At 48.1% G+C, this 15,954-nt stretch overlaps 1 protein-coding gene across 2 annotated transcripts; it reads right to left on the bottom strand.

The window, feature by feature from the left end:
• Positions 1 to 4,025: 4,025 nt before the first annotated feature.
• Positions 4,026 to 14,843, bottom strand: LOC116237929 (ras-related and estrogen-regulated growth inhibitor-like). 2 transcript variants are annotated; one of them, XM_090140238.1, is made up of 5 exons: positions 10,978 to 14,843; positions 10,094 to 10,482; positions 6,946 to 7,002; positions 6,467 to 6,540; positions 4,026 to 5,569 (listed from the first exon to the last, which is right to left on the bottom strand). In XM_090140238.1, exons 2-5 carry the CDS (start codon positions 10,188 to 10,190, stop codon positions 5,084 to 5,086), a joined length of 714 nt encoding a protein of 237 aa, XP_089996364.1. In that variant the 5' UTR covers positions 10,191 to 10,482; positions 10,978 to 14,843; the 3' UTR covers positions 4,026 to 5,083. The 2 variants fall into 2 exon arrangements, with proteins under 2 accessions (XP_089996364.1, XP_031463226.1); XM_031607366.2 differs by having other exon boundaries at positions 10,094 to 14,843.
• Positions 14,844 to 15,954: the final 1,111 nt, after the last annotated feature.

The following is a 15,954-nucleotide window of genomic DNA, read 5'->3' as shown; positions in this document are numbered from 1 at the left end:
TTCTAGGCTGTGGATGCCCCATCCCCAGACATGCCCAAGGCCAGGTTGGATGAGATCCTGGACAGCATGATCTGGTGGATGGCAATCAGTCCACAACAGGAGGGGTAGCACTGGGTTATCCTCAAGATCCCTTCCAACCTAAGCAATTCAGTGATCCTATTCCAAACTTCAGTGCACTCCAGATCCCGCAGACAGCTCAAAGCCCCACTTCTGTGTTTTCCTTTCTTAGCCCATCCCAAGCATTTTTCTCACATGGCCAAGAAAAATCACTTATCCTTGACTTTTTGCATGAGAAAAAAAAAAAAAGCAAAAACATTTTGGGGCAGTTCACCTGGTTTCCATCCAGCCAACCCACCCTCCTGCATGATTTTACACGGCTTCCAGTCTCCTCCCCAAAACGGAGCCACTTTTCCCCACGTTCACAGATTTAAAAAGGGGTTTGCACTTCCTCGGGGGGTCTGGCAGTGGGGCCGAGCACATGAAGCCATGCCCTGCTCATCCCATTGCTTGCCACCAAACTTGCACAGACTCAAAGGCATGCAACAGTATGTGGCAATAGTAAGAAGACACCAAAACATTGCAAAACCACCCATTTTCTCTTTTCCTTTGGGACTTTCCAAGGCTCTGGTTGACAGGGGCCTTGAGGGATTTGCTTTGCAAACCCTTGGAGCTTGGGAACACAGCTGATGCCCATAAATTGCATACAGCATCCTTTTTAAAAACCCTGTTGTTATGCTCCTGGCTGGAAAAACAAGAGATAATGGGGAACTGCGGGACTCTGCCCATAGGGCCCAGGACCAGCCCTTAGCATCAATATTTTCACACAGCCCCAAAGCTCCAAGTGATGACAGCCACAGCTTCCCAGCAGCATGCCCAGTCCACACTAGCAATGCTGGGTTATTATTTTTATTGTTTTTCTTTAAAAATATATAGAGAGAGAATTTGGGACTTGCCAAGAACAAAAGAACGATGGGAGTAGCAGAGTGTCTCCAGAACTTGGCTTCTCTCCCTGATGTTCCCTAGCAGGGGGAACACATCCCCCACTGCCAGAGTGCCTACAACCCAAACTCTGCTTTTTTTAACCCCCCAGAAAAATTATACAGAATGCATAGGTATTAGCACAAGGAAGATGCCCAAAGCTGGACTGTTCAGCTCTACTCATTCTCCTGCCCTCAGCTCAGTACATATCATTTGCTGTATCCTAACCTGGCCAGAATGCCCCAAAAGTCAGACACAGGCAGATGCAACCTGATGCTCTACATAGGTTTTTCCCTTTGCTTCCCTTCCCCTTGCAGTTCCCAGACTTTCCTTGTAGTGACAGCAAAAGCCTTCAGCTGCACTGAGCATCTCCGTGCCTTTGGAGAAAGTTAGCAGAGCTGATAAACAGTTTAAAGAGAATTAAGAAGTGAAGGAAGCAAAGAGTGAAATAATTCATCTGGTGGCTGAAAACCCCAAGCCTCAGACCCAGATTTCCCCCCTGGAAAGCAGTCCTGAGTTTCCCTGAACTCCCCAGCAACACAGCAGCTATTTATAATGGCAATAAAACAAGCAGCAGGACCCACATGGAGGATGTGGGCATATAAATAGCAGCAGCATTTGGAAACAACTGCTCTGGACTATTGTCTCACTTTTATTTTTAATTTATTTATTTTAACCCCTTTGCATTTTTTGCATTGGAGAGAAACCATCCCTATGTGGCACTCAACCTCCTGCACCCCAAAATACAGCACCCAAAACCCCCAAACTGAATCTCATAAAGTCTGGAAACTTGGAAAATCCCAGTCCCATGCAGCTCTGTCTGCTCTGAGCAGAAATCAAAGCAATCCTTTAGAGATGCTGCATTTATTCCAGGTGCCGGAAGGACCCACCACCAGCTTCACGCTCCCCATTATCTCTGGGATGCAGTTTGGAGATGCAGCAGTGCAACAAAATTCTTCTCCAAGTAAAGCCATAGATACACTTCTCAAAGACCTCGAAAGAATAAATCCAAGCTTTCTGTTTATTTCATTTATTTAGCACAAGGTTGATGACGAAGAGTGAGCAGCAAAAAAAAAGAAAGCAGCTTCTCCACCATGGGACCCCCTGTAGAAACCAGCCTTTCCATACCCATGTAAGCACAGCTTCATCTTTCTAACCACAGCTCCTCAGACAAGGAGCACAATCAGAGGAGCAGGTACCATAAGGATCCAGGGTAGGGATGAAGAAACCCACCTCACTCAACCCAAGTGCAATGTAGGGTAATTAAATAAGACATACCAATCATTGCATCTTGCTTTTTCAGGAGGCATCTCAGGAAGTGCAAAGGGAGCACTGCAAGGCAGCCTGGGAGATGCTTTTGGTGAATGGGAGGGAAAGGAGTATTTAGAAAGAACGCTTTCATTTAATTCATCTCTTCTAAGCTTCCCAGAAATCTGGTAAGCAGATTTGCAGCCTATGCACTCACAAAGTTGAATTGCTGCCATGGAGATGCCTTTTGGGTGATTAGACCCAAACTCTTCAGCTTCTGGCTGTGAGGCCCAGCCATCAGGTTTCCATCCCAGCCCTGACATCAGGCTGGAAGGACTGACAGGCCCTAGGTGCACTTGTCCCCAGAAAGCTGACATTTTCCAGCAGATCAGGAAAGCATGGGATCATTTGTCCAGAACGTCTGCATGGGGACACCCCAGCTCCATTCATCCCCGTTTTCCCCCTTGTGTTATTAAACAGCCCTAAAGTCTGCCACTAACATGGCTTGAAGCCTTCTTCCCTGAGCCTCCAGAGTTTGAGAACATGCTCCAAGGAAAGCAGAGACCTTCTTCTTCCTCCCATTGCCCAAGCCTTCGCAAATGGATTTCGGATCTATGGGGCTGCCCTACTGAAACCTTCCCAAGAACATCTTCAATCCTCAGGTTCCATGGAGGAGACCACCCCAAGGGCCACCCTCCCAACACTGCACCCAAAGGGGGAAACTCCTCCAAGACCAACCAGAATCTTCAGCAGGAGCTCACTGGGTGCTTATGAGGAGCCCCTCAAGGCTTCCAGCAATTAGCCCTAACAAGCCCCCACTGGCCTCTCTGAGAGCAGTTGAATCAATGAGGTTTCTTGCTAATTATAGCAGGCCAAACAGCCTCTTGGCCTTCACAAAGAGGCTGACTTGCAAGCAGTGAGTGCACTAAGGCTTTGGCCAAACACTCTGCTTGGATTCCTGGCAACGTAGTGATGCACTGGGGTCAGCTCGGGACAGCGATCCCTGCTGTGCTCTGCTCCCAGAGGAAGCACATGCATGCTGGTCCCTGCTTTCCACAAGCTGCCCCTCTCCTGTTCCTTATTTTGAGTAATTCATACTGAAAAATGTGGATTTATGCTACGCCTGGCTTTGCACACTGGCACGGAGCAAGACTCAAGCATGTGCTCAGCATCCTGGCTGGGTTTGGGTGCAGACCCCATTGCTTGGTGTCAGTGATTGAGAAAAAATCCCAGTTCTTGCTTCCCCATAGCCAGCTTCCCCTAAGGCGTTAATCCCCAAATTTTGCTCTCGAGGTAGGCAGGTCTCTGGCCACAAACAGCTCCCAGAGGTGTTTCCCACTGCTGCTGCTTTGGAGATAATTCAGATGTTGTGAAGGAGCAATCCCAAGCTGTTCTTGTTTCAGACCCTCGATAGGGTTTCTCCTCACCCCATGGGATAGATATGTGGCGGAAGCACGGAGGAAGGCAGAGCTGAGTTAAACCACAGACAAGAAAGTTCTTGGTTAGGCACCAGCAACCACAGGAAGCGCCTTTGGGACTACAAGGGGTCATGGGTGTCCATGTGGGCAGGAAAGGGATGGAGCATGAGTTATATCCTCAGGCTGTGAATCCTGGGTGTGCATCTCTGCCAGCTTATTCCTTTTTGCACCATCAAAGGGGGAGCACACACAAAGGGATGGGGTGGATGCAACAGGAGACACCAACCCCCAATTTAAAGGCTTATTCCCCACCCATGCTCTCCCTAAAAGTGACGTATCTGTTTTAGCATGGTACAACAATCTCTTCTCTGCTCCCATGGGAACATCCAGGCAAGAGACCATCACACACAGGTGCTAACTCGACTTTTATTGGCACAGGGCACAGTGGCACACAGTTGTTTCTCAGAAGACACACAAGTGGCACACCACACATCTTCCAAAAAGCTCACCAGGGGTGGCAAAGCAGAGTTCTGCATGTGAGAGAAATTGCACAGAAGCAGCTTAGCAAGAGGACACTCAATGGCACTGAGGGTGCAGCAGCAAAAAGATGCAAGCCTGGCTCCTTTCCTTGCCTTTGCTGCCCCATAACAAAGCCAATCTGAGCAAAAAAATCCCACCAACTTATCCACCTACAGGGTTGCAGCTGCAGTTAAAATGCAGATAAGGGACTAAGAATCATTTGCACTTCCCAGTATCCACTCCTCTGTATCCAAACTCACTGCTTGCACTCTGGGAGTCTCCAAGACACACACTGAGATGAGTTCCAGGGCAAGGGCATGCATCAGGAATGACATTACCCCAGGATGGAGCAGTGTGACCTTAGCCTAAGGTTGCAGGGCACAGCAGTGATGCCATCCAATTTGCTTCCCTTTAAAGGCTAGCAGCCCTGGAGATGACAAACAAGGGGCAGCCTCAGCAAACAGCCCTTTGCCCAGGCTTTTATTTACATTGATGTTACAGGAGAGAATGCCAAGGAGCTTCAGATGTTAAAAAAATATAGCTTTTGAGAAAAGCCAGGGATTAGCAGACTTTTTATCCTTACTGTAAACAAATCTCTGCTTTAAAACATGCCCTCACTGCCAGCCCAGAAGCATGAAGAAGGGACAGGGACAGACCCAGCAAGCTCTCCTTTGTTGCTGACTTCAAGCAGGAGGAGGATGGGTGGGACAGAGGAAGAGCATCCTTCCTGCAGACCCAAAGCCTGTTTGTAGCGACCAGGCTTTCAGAGGCTGCTGAACACTAATGCCACATCTTAACATTCCCCTCCTGCTCTACACGCTACTCTTCAACCCCAAGTAAAGCAGCTCCTCACTACATAACAGGTGCCTCAGCAGTAGGAGGACCCATCCCTCAGTCATGTTTCTCTGCACCAGGGATGCTCACTCAGGGATGTAGTCCCTAAAAGAGTTAAAGCTGAGACTCCGGCCTGCTGAGTTCAAGGTGGAGCTGGCTTGCATCTTGGGGATCTTCTCCATCACTTTCGACACTGTCCTCCTCTTGAAGGAGCCTGGGGAAAAATGTCCCTGCCTCATGAGCTCTTGGTAGAGAGTATTGAACACTGCCACGGTCTCCTCATAGCTGTCCCGAGTGGAAATCTCATAGAAAGGAAGCTTTAAAGCTTTGGAAAGGTTTTCGCCATCTTGTGTGGACACCATTCTGTCAAACTGCAAGTCCTTCTTGTTGGCCACGATGACCACAGGTGGCTGCTCGCTCCCGCCGCTCCGCTTAGGGCTGGAGTGGATGTGGTTGATGAGGAAACACAACCGCATCACCTCATCAAAGCTGCACCTGTCTGTCACCGAGTAGACCACTGCAAAGCCATCGCCCCACTTGATCTTCTCCTCTATCTGCAGGGAGTCTTCCTCCTGATAGGGCAGAGAAGTTGCCGTTAGTATGAGAAGCCCCAACATCTTCTAAATACACACACTGCAACCCATAAAACCTCTCATGGGGACCCACTGCCATTATTTCTGAGGATCTTTTGACCTGGGCTCTCACATAGCATTGACTAGCAAGCAAGCCCAGGAGAGGAGTCTGCTGGGTTGAGAGAAGTGATGGATACAGACTGCAATAGAACCACAGAGCCACAGAATCATAGACTCAACAAGGTTGGAAAACACCTCCAAAATCATCCAGTCCAACCGTCCACTTGCTACTAACATTTCCCCACTAATCCATGTCCCTTAGTACTACATCTGAATGTTTCTGGAACACCACAGAGTCATAGAATATCCTAAATTGGAAGGGAAGGACCATAAAGTCCAACTCCTGGCTCCACACAGGACCACTCAAACCCTAGGTCTGAGAGCAGTGTCCAAACACTCCTTAAGCTCCAGCACATTAGGGCTGTGACCACTGTCTCACCATTAGGTGCCCCCTCAGCATCCTGTAACCTGGGCCCAACAAACCAAACAACCTCAGCTTCTTGTCCTCCAGACCCTTACCCATCTCTGTAGCCCTCCTATGGATGCTAACAGCTTTATATCCTTCTTAGATTGTGGCATCCAAACCTGCACTCAGTGCTCAAGGTAGGGATGGCACAGCTCAGACAGGCCTCTGATGTGTCAGCCATATCCACGGAGGATACAGAAAGGCAGGGCTGGTGCAATTCACTGGCAATCCAATGGATAAACTCTCCAAAACATTTTTTTTTCTGAGATAAACAACTCAGCTGGTATTTCAGACATAACAGATTAGAGCTGGTGAAAGAGCAGTGATGGCCAAGTTCAATAATCTCAGGCCAGCCAGCTCTGTGAGCTCACCTGTCCTGCTGTATCGAGGATTTCAAAGTGCACCATCTCCCCATCAATGACAGCCATGTGTCTGTAAATCATTTCTGGAGGAAGACAGACAGAGAAACACAGCAGTGAGAATCCCCAGGATTGCTTTCTATTTTATTTTAGTATGTGGCTAAACAAGCCTCGCTCCCTCAACCTTTCATAATAGGAGAGGTGCTCCAGCCCTCAAACATCTTATTGAGCTCAACTGAAGGAATAAGCAGCAGGCAGAGAAAAGGTCCAAAGAAGAAAAACTTATTTTCCTTTTGTAGGGAAAAAAAATATGTTTTGCCTTATGAAAACAATTGCACAAAAAAAAAAAAAAAAAAGAAATGCAAGAGACAGGGAGGTGCTATAATGGCTGTTGGCTCTGACAACTGCTGGTCTGCTTGAGGTGAAACAAGGGAATATGGTGGGTTTGGGAGTGGAGAAGCATTAGCAGCAAAGAAAAGGACTTTGCTTACCTAATGTTGGGTCATAGTCTCCAATGAACCTTCTGGTGATGAATCTGACAGTCAGTGCTGAAAGAAAAAGAAAAAAATACAGCAATAAACTCAATTATAACGATCCAAGCAAAATATAGAGAAATATTGGTTGATGGAGGCCCCTCTGGGAAGTGGGAGATAATATTACAGCGGCCACAATGCAAGCCCAGCACTGCATCAGCTACCTTGGCAATGCTTCACATTCCTGTATCCCCCTGAATTAGTCCGATATATAATTAACCCAAGCCCTGGGAACATGGATTTTGCATGCTCTTTGCAATCACTCACATCAAGGACCAAAGCTCAGTGGGATGCTATGGGTAGAAAGTAGGGCTTTACTCAGCCCCACATACGAAACACCTCCACCACCCCAAAGCTGCCTGCTCATTCAGCAGTGTAAACGCCTTTCATGAGAACGAAACTCAGCAGAACAGGGATGGAAAGCAGCAACAGACGCCTGGGACTCTGCTAACTCAATCTCTCGCCTTGCCAGGAGCCTCTCTGCTGGCAGAAACGTCCCTTCAGGGTGTGTGGCTGGGAAGCAAATCCTGCTTGGTGGCTGGAAGCAGAGAGCAAGCCAGTTATCGTAAACCCGTAACACACAGCTCCTTGTACATGTAGTTCATGGTCAGGGTTGATAAATTGCTTTTTCTGGCCCTGAATCCTGCAGGGATTTATGCACGTGCTGAGTTTTATGATGGGTGAACATGAACTCAATGCGTAGGCAAGCTGTAAGGCCAGGCTCTCCCTCTATATCACCTCTGCTGATGCTATGACTGCCTGGATGGGTCTCATGAATCTCAGCCCTGTTTGTTTAACCTGACCCAGGCACACTGCAAGGAGGAATAAAAGCCATTGGCAGCAAATCTGGCAAAATTCATCCAAACTTCCAAGTCGGAGCATCGTGGAGCATGGCAAACTGGGAGGGATGCATGGTGAAATCCTAAGCAAGGTCTTCCATACAGCAGCAGTGTGCTGCAGCAAAACAAGCCCTGCAAACGCAGCATGCGCAATTAAACCTCTCTTATCCGATTACCAGCTCTCCCTGCAAGACAGGGAGATGTGAAGCCCAAAATTACACTTAAATGACTGGCTGAAGTCTGCTGATGCTGAAGGGTCATCCGAACACAGAATGGGCTTTCTCCTCACCCTTGGCACCTCTATCCATCAAGGCAGCTTGGATGGGGCAGAGCTCAGATCCAATCCACGTGCCCCCAGCTGCAGGTGGACAAAGCAAACCAGTCAACATTGCCTTTTGTAGGCAGCATCTTTGAAAATACACTGTTGGTATATTTTCTGGTGTGGGCAGAGAAGTGGTTTGGAGGCTGAAAGAGCAGGGCTGATGTGAGTGATGCTTCAGCACTTCAAGGAGGTTATGATGGTTATGATTATGGACAGGAGTGAGAGGTGGCAAGAGAGGCAACGGGAGCGGAAAGTGAAATCGGTGGAAAATAAGTAGGAATGGAGGGCAGGAAAAATAAAAAGCCCCAAGAGAGGCAGGACGAGGAGGCTGCGTGCCAGATGTCAGCACAGCAGTAGAAAAAAAAAAGAGCGAGGACAGCAAAGGGAGAATGAAACACACCAAACCCAGAATATGGCATTAAGCTCTTCTGAAGGCAAGATGTTGATGTAAAGCTTGCAGCAAGCAGAACTGGTGCGCTCCCACACTGAGGTGACATTTGCTTTCTGCTGGGATAACCAAGGATCCCACAGGAGGTGTGCAGCAGCATCCTTCAAGTGGGACCCAAACGGTTGGGGGACTCAAACGAGGCATGGCAGTCCTGATTTCTAGGAAGCACCATATCCCATGTCATTATGTTCAGCAACCACTCAGTGCAGGAGAGCGTGGTGTTGGACAGGCAGAGGAGCCAATTAAGTGAATTAAAAATTGGCTCAGGTGCAGGAACCCAGAAGCTGTCAGACAAGATGAAGGTAGCAAGGAGCAAGTACATCCAGGCAGCCATATAAGGCATTATTTTCCCCCCCATCTTAAACATAAACAGTATCAGAGAGGGCTCTCCTTTGATAGCCCCAGTGCAGATAAGGTTAATTTGGTCTCTATCAGTGATTAAGGGGATGCTGTGATGCATGACCAAGCTGTGTTGTAGGGACCAGCCAGTCACCTCCACAGCCCTGTGCAGCTACATGCTGAGCATTTGTCCTGCTGCACAGCACACCCTCTCACGAGCTTTACAGCATCAAACCATCTTCAGCTGGCACTCTGTAAGCAGAGCTTCCCTCTGAAGTTTAGGCTGGGATCAGCAGCAGAAGGCAGCAGATAGCTCAAGGGAGGGCTGCACTTCCAGACTCCCACGGGTGATTTATACTGGTTTTAATCTTAGAGCTACCAATGGGGTTCAACCATAGACCTGTACCCAAACTCAGCCCTCCTCAGGGGGTTGGGATACAAGGATGGAAATGCCTGAGCTGCTGCAACACCTTCCCATGAGGCCAGAACTTTAAGAAACTTGCTCTGGAGAGCAGAGAACTGCTCCCAGCAGGGCTCATCCAGGTGAATGCAGAAGAGGTGGGTGAGAAAATTGTGCTTTTACTTCCCCGCAGAGAGCACCAGGCCTGGGGAGTCCTTTGTTAGGCATTTCACTTTAATATTCCCTTTGATTTCTGGAGCTGCAAGTTCCTGATCTTTAAGCAAGATCTCAGCATTACTCCCTTCAGGGCAAGAGGAGGAAATCGTGATTTAAAAAAATTGATAACACGAGGAAAGAGGAAAGCAAGAGGCCGACCGGTTACTGTATATGGAAACGCAGCTCAGACAGCCCGACAGCTGGCAGTGAGCCCAGCGGAGGTGCCACCACTGCACAGTTTTAGAGGTTGTGCCTTGGTAGAGCGGAAAACGTCACCCTGCCCCCAAGGACACAGCAGCCCCAATGTCATCCCCAGAGCTGATTGGGGGAACTGTGCTCCAGAAGCCCTGAGCGCTGCAAAGAGAACTGCCAGTCCTGGGTGGGTGAAGGGCTGTCCTAAATCCTCGCAATTAGGGAGCGGCAAAGCAAAGCGCAGGGAGGAAGGAAAACCAAACCCACGCTGCGAGGGGAGGCAATGCTGGAGGAATTCACTCCCCATCCCGCCCCAGTCCCTACAGGGGACCCCCTTCCCCCGGTCCTACCTGTCTTGCCCACGGCGCCTTGCCCCAGCACGACGAGCCGCAGGGTTCGGGCCGGGCTCAGGCTGACGGAGCGCCGCAGGGGCCGCGGGAAGCTCATTCCGAGGCCGGGACTCCGTCCCTCGGAGCTCCGCGTTCCGTCCCTCGCAGCACCGCGCTCAGCAGCTCGGAGCTCCGCGCTCCACCGGCTCCGCCCCAGGGGCCGGGCAGGCTGGGTGCGGGCGGGCTGGGGGATGCTCACCTCCCTCCTCCTCACCCCCAGTTAACGATCAGCTCCCGTTTGCTAGGCTTGTGGGTAAGCAGGAGGGAAAAGCCCCACAGCATCTCGGCCACCTTCAGCAAACTCCAGGATGCCTCTTGCATGGGCGGCACAGGTGACAGCAGCGCTAAAACTCCAGAACAGACACGAGAAAGAGTGTGAAGCAGTCAAACGACCACCCTAGGGCTCCAGCCTCCCTTCCAAAGGCTCTCCTCATCCCTCACACGGACTGCTCTTTGCCTGATAAACTCTGGTGAATTTGCCTGCAGCAGAACCCAGGTCACACGCACTGCCTTACCCAGCACTCAAGGTAACCCAACCCAAAACTCGATATTTACAGCCCATAATGCATGGTGAAGCTCAACAGCACTGGTGCGTGCACAGCACCCAAGAGCTGTGTTCTGACCTTGAACATGGAGAAGGGTTTCCTAAAGATTGCTACCAATGACAGAAGAGTGAGAGCCATTGAAGCTCTCATCAGAAAGAGGGCACTGGTAAAACAAGGGAAATGAGCAAGTGGAGATACAAAACATTGAGGTGAGAATTGCTTCAGTAGCTTCTACATGGAGCTCCTGCCCTGCAACCTCTGAGCCCAGCACCATTCCCTCTGCACTTACGCTGCTCTTACCATGATGAGTTGGCACGTGCTTCCCTGCATCAGTCCCTGCTCCTCTAGAGCTACTCCAGTACTCACAGGAACCACATTTGCAGCTTGACTCCATCTGGAGCCCAGAAAACATCAGCAAGAGCTCCAAACCTCAGATTTCAGGACAAAAACCCAGCTGTAGAGGGGAGTGTCAAGAAGAAGTTTCCCTTGTGTCCCTCTCCTATTTTTAGTCCCATTTCCTAAGGAAATGATTTGTCTGCAGTCAAATCCTGTCTTGCTTGGCCCTGTTCAGTTTTTGAGTATGTTGGTTGATTTCAGCCAAATCTGACAGTGTCTGTGCATCCTGGGTAAATTCGGTGTATATTTTTCTATGCATTCATCCCAACTGCATCCAGGAACCACCTCACCCATAGCAGGTGCTTAGAACTCATCCCTGCTTCTAGCAGGAGACAACAGCTTATCCACTTCTTGCTGTGCTTAAGCAAGCATCACAGCTATGGGTGATGTCTGCTGGGCCACAGTTCTTGCATCCCCAGCACTGACTCCTTATAGGGGTCTCACGAGCTTCACCAAGGGAAGGTGCTCCTCATTTAACTGTCTATATCCTTCCTCAGGGTGTAACAGTAGAAAAATTATGCCACAACACTGATGATGCATATTAATATACAGGCATAAAGCCCATAAGAGGATACTCTCCCAGATTTTTTTTTCCCTTTTTTCAACAATTGGGATCAGTGAGCTTTCATCAGCTGCAGCATTTCACAGAGACAGTCCTGGGTTTGTTGTGGCTTCAGCTCTCTGACCAGCAACAAATTTGGGGTTCTTATTGCACCTCCACACTGTGGTGGGACCAAAAGCTGAACCACAGCACTGCATTCAGCCAAAATGGACAGAGAACACCAGGTAGAAGATCTATTCCAATGATCTCCTTTACTTCTTTAGCCTTTAAGACAGAATTCAGCAGAGTCCATGCAACTCTATTTGTATACTCTTGAATTCTTCAGGAAAAAGTTGGTTCAGGCCCTGGAGCTGGGACATTTACATACCTGACAGTGCATTTGGGGAAAGCCATGCTGGAAGGCCATGTCTTCCCAAACACGCACTGAGAGGTGGCATATACATGGGCCCATTTCTGCTGGAGACCTTTGAAATGGATCATTATAGAAACGCAGCATTATCACTTGCAATCGCTGAACCAAACACCTCTGGCAGAGCCAGATGAAGGTAGGTGGGGGTGGATATTGCTTTCTGCTGAAATATTTGCAGCCAGGCTTCTCCATACTTGCAGGTAATTTATTTATTTATTTTTAAGAAGCTGAATTTGCACTGGGAAAGAGGCCAAATTCACTCATGAATCATGTCCTTGCAAACCAAAATCCAGCCGAAGTAAAACACTGTCCTAAAGCAGACAGAATGAAATCACCTCAAGCCCCAGAGCATGGAAATCCCATAGCATGGTCCAAACAAAATCCCTGCCGGATCATTGGCTATTTTGAGAAGAAAAAAAAAATACTGAACTTTGCTGGCTCAGAAAGTAGCAGTGTGTTTTTATTTAGGAGAGAAAGATAAAGTGGAAGCTTTTTCTGCTCTGTTAAATGATTTCAAGGTGCAGGAGACCAGAAGATCCATGCTAAAAGCAACAATGTCAAGCCGACTTCAAAGCCAGCACCTTCTTTTTAAAACTAAAAAAGGCATTGTAAAGTTCCAGTCCCAATAGCAGTTAGCTCATCTCCTAAGCACCCACCCAAAGGGCTCAAAAACCCTTGTTGCCAGCTCATGTCTTACCTGTAATTGTCTCTCATTAATGACTGTACAAACATTATTCCCTCAGAGACAGTAATCACACAGCAAGCCTTATTACTAGCATGCCTCCCGAGCATTAACATTGGATGGGGCCATCAGGGAATGCTCTCCAAGAATATAACAAAAGCAACACTATCAATAAACATATTTTTAGTTGCTATAGCAAAGACAGCACGCACTTAAAAGTGCTTTCAGACCTCAGGAGCGGGCTCGGTGCTCCTTTTCTCAACAGTGTTGCAGGCTCTACCAGAATCAAAACCTGACTTCACTTCAGCTATGCAAACTCTGTATTACCAGCCAGACAGAGACACTACAAAACAAGGACACAGATCCCAATTGCTTCTCCCATATTCTATAAATAGCGAGAGAGGAAATAGATGAAAGGCACCTGCCCCGTGCTCGCTCGCATCCAGGCTTGCTGTCCGATTTCTCCATAATGGCTTTGCATTGGCCTGGACCCGCTGGTGAAGCATCTCTTTTCTTAATAGAAAGGGCTATTTCTTTGGTCACAAAAGAAGAAAGAAAACATCTAGTGCAAGAGAAATCAAACCAACACGGCTTCCCAGTGCTACATTCTGTCTGCTGCTGATTTCTAACCACTGAGGCGTACTGCAATGTGCAGCCAAAATGTGTCCGGATCATGCTGAGAAAAAAAAATCTGGCTGCACATGCAAGTTCAAAGATGCCTTTGCAGAGCTGACAGGGGAAGTAAAGGAGAAAGAAAAACACTAGAAAAAAACACTAAAGGGGCATATTAACAGCATTTCCCTTCCATCCTGAAGGCCTGAATGAGATATCCTAAGAACTTCTCAAGCTGCTTTGCCACTTCATCAGGATGAATGCCTGCAGCCTGTGCAATGGTACAGGCTGCTGAATGTTAAGCAGGCCCGTATCATAACTAAGACGTTAAGTCCCTTGGGTCCCAAAGACAGAGGTTAGTTCAGAGTTCTGTTTCTCTGCAGAAGCTGGCCATCAAAAAGAAAGGCTGCTGCTGCTCCCCACATCCATCACACTTCATTATGCTGCACACATAATGGATCCTCACAACAGGAAGGCTTCACGCTGTGAGGAATGGCTCTGCTTGTGAAGCTTATTTTAGAGCACAGAACAACTTGCCAAGGGATGGAAGAGGAACCCCATCACGTAGGTAATTGAAAGCTCATCCAGACAGTGCTTTGAGACACGCCACAAAAAGCCATCCTGTAAGATGGCCAGCATGGGCTGTTTCCACTTCAACCCCAATGACAATCCATTTCTTCATAGAATCATAAAGTTGTTTGCGTTGGAAGAGACCCTTACAGGTCATCTAATTCAGCTCCCTGCAATGAACAGGGACACGTACATCTCGGTCAGGTGCTCAGAGCCTGATCCAGCCTGACCTTGGGCGTCTCCAGGGATGGGACATCCACCACCTCTCTGGGCAACCTGTGTCAGTGCTTCACCAGCCTTACTATAAAAAGTTTCTTCCTTACATCCGGTTTATATCTCCTCTCTTTTAGTTTGAAACCACTTCCCCTTGTCCTATCACAACAGGCTGCTTAAGAGCCTGTCCCCTTTCTTTCTTACACCCCCCCTTTAGATATCAAAAGATTGCTCCAGGTCTTCAGGATGTGATAACAAAGACAAGCACCTTGATGCTGCAGATTTGGTATCTGAGCCACTGTGTCCATCACATCCCATTGGAAGGGAAGATGAGTACATGCCACTTAAATTACTGAAACTTGTTCCAAAATCTTGAAAGATCTATCCGAAGGGAGGAAAAAATAGTGAATTAAGGTGCCACAGTCCATTGCCCTTAAGAGGGTGAGGGATGAGGCAAGGGCTAGGGCTGACATTCAGCCAGGCCATAGCTCGTTGATTCTTGTTCACCAGCACATAACACTTGCTGCCATGGCTCACACTCAACTAGTGCTTGGCTGAATGCTTCCCTTAGCTCTTTTAGAAAGATAACAGGGGAACAAGGGGTACCCAGTGGGGGTTGTGCAGTTCAGCTGGGATCCAGTAACACCCAGGCATTTATATCCCGAAAAAAGAGAATACGAGAACAGCACAAGGCTGAAGCAGAGCTGGCAGAGAAGCAACAGCACTTACCAATGCCTCTTTTTGAGCAAACCTCTCGGCAGCCACACTGGAGAGAAAACAAGGCTTCCTTAGAGTGGTAAAATGTCAGCATTGCAAAGCTTGTTGTCCTTCTGCTGGGGTATGAAGCAGAGTCCTATCGACATTCTTCGAAAGCACAAGAGGGAAAACAGAACAGCCAGCAGCTTTGTGGCCAGTGGGCAGGGAGCAGGCACTGGAATTCAGCTCTGATTCAGAGCAGACAGATGCCCTCCGCACTTTGGGCAGTGAATTCTTATTTACACAAAGTTAAACAGCACCAAGGAGAGACTGAAGGGAGGCAAACTCAGCAGCTTTGCTTTCAAGAGGCTGGATGGCAGAAACTTGGGTCTGGATCTCATCTAAGCCACGCAGATGCCTAATTGTTGGAGACTGGGCAAAGCAGCTCTCAAATTCCACCCTGATCTGACGTGCTATCCAAAAAGATGTTTTGTCCTAGCAGATAAATTTCCATGATGAATCAGTGCTGCCTGTTTTGTTGAAGAATTCCTGCCCTTGCTCAAACTATTAGAGTGTGGCAAAGCACATGAAGCAGCCAAAAAAGAAAGTCTCAAGTGGCCACCCACAACACATGAAGTCAAGGAGGCTTGTAGCTTCACTCCAGAGAACCACAGATTTCTGCTTCCATTTGGCATGTAAGGAGCTTTAACTTCCCCCAAAGAAAACATCAGGAGTAGCCCCATTATGTCTCAGTCTGAAAGCACCATATTCAATAAAATCTTCTGAATATTTTCCTCTCATTTCCTGATTTCTGACTAAATTCTTGATATTTGCTGAAAAAGGCACTGAACCTAGCACAAAGCCACCCTAACTTATTATATCTTTTCTGGATTAGAATCACTTTTCTCAAGGATTTTTTTTTTTTTGGAGGGGACACGTGGATTGAAAATATTTTTCTTTTGAATAAACCCTCAGCTTCTTCGTCCAGCTTCTGAGCTTTGAAATCTCTCGTGATTTTCAAATGTTTCTCTGCAACCAGGAAAGCTAGAAATTTCCCCTGGAAGCCATGCTGTTTCTTAGCCCTAGCACTCAGAGACCCTGAGAGACACATGGGAATTGTGACGTTCCCAGCCAAAT

This window comes from Phasianus colchicus, chromosome 5 (assembly GCF_987193195.1).
Source record: "Phasianus colchicus chromosome 5, bPhaCol1.hap1.1, whole genome shotgun sequence".
NCBI classification, from domain to species: domain Eukaryota; kingdom Metazoa; phylum Chordata; class Aves; order Galliformes; family Phasianidae; genus Phasianus; species Phasianus colchicus.
This window is presented reverse-complemented; position numbering and strand designations above follow the sequence as displayed.

What these genes read in the sequence shown, in the direction of transcription:
- LOC116237929 (XM_031607366.2), bottom strand. Translation starts at nt 10,190, where the DNA reads ATGAGCTTCCCGCGGCCCCTGCGGCGCTCCGTCAGCCTGAGCCCGGCC. An exon ending in AGACTATGACCCAACATTAG is followed by an intron (nt 6,541 to 6,945) that starts GTAAGCAAAGTC and finishes GTCTTCCTCCAG; the next exon opens with AAATGATTTACAGACACATG. An exon ending in TCCTCGATACAGCAGGACAG is followed by an intron (nt 5,570 to 6,466) that starts GTGAGCTCACAG and finishes CTGCCCTATCAG; the next exon opens with GAGGAAGACTCCCTGCAGAT.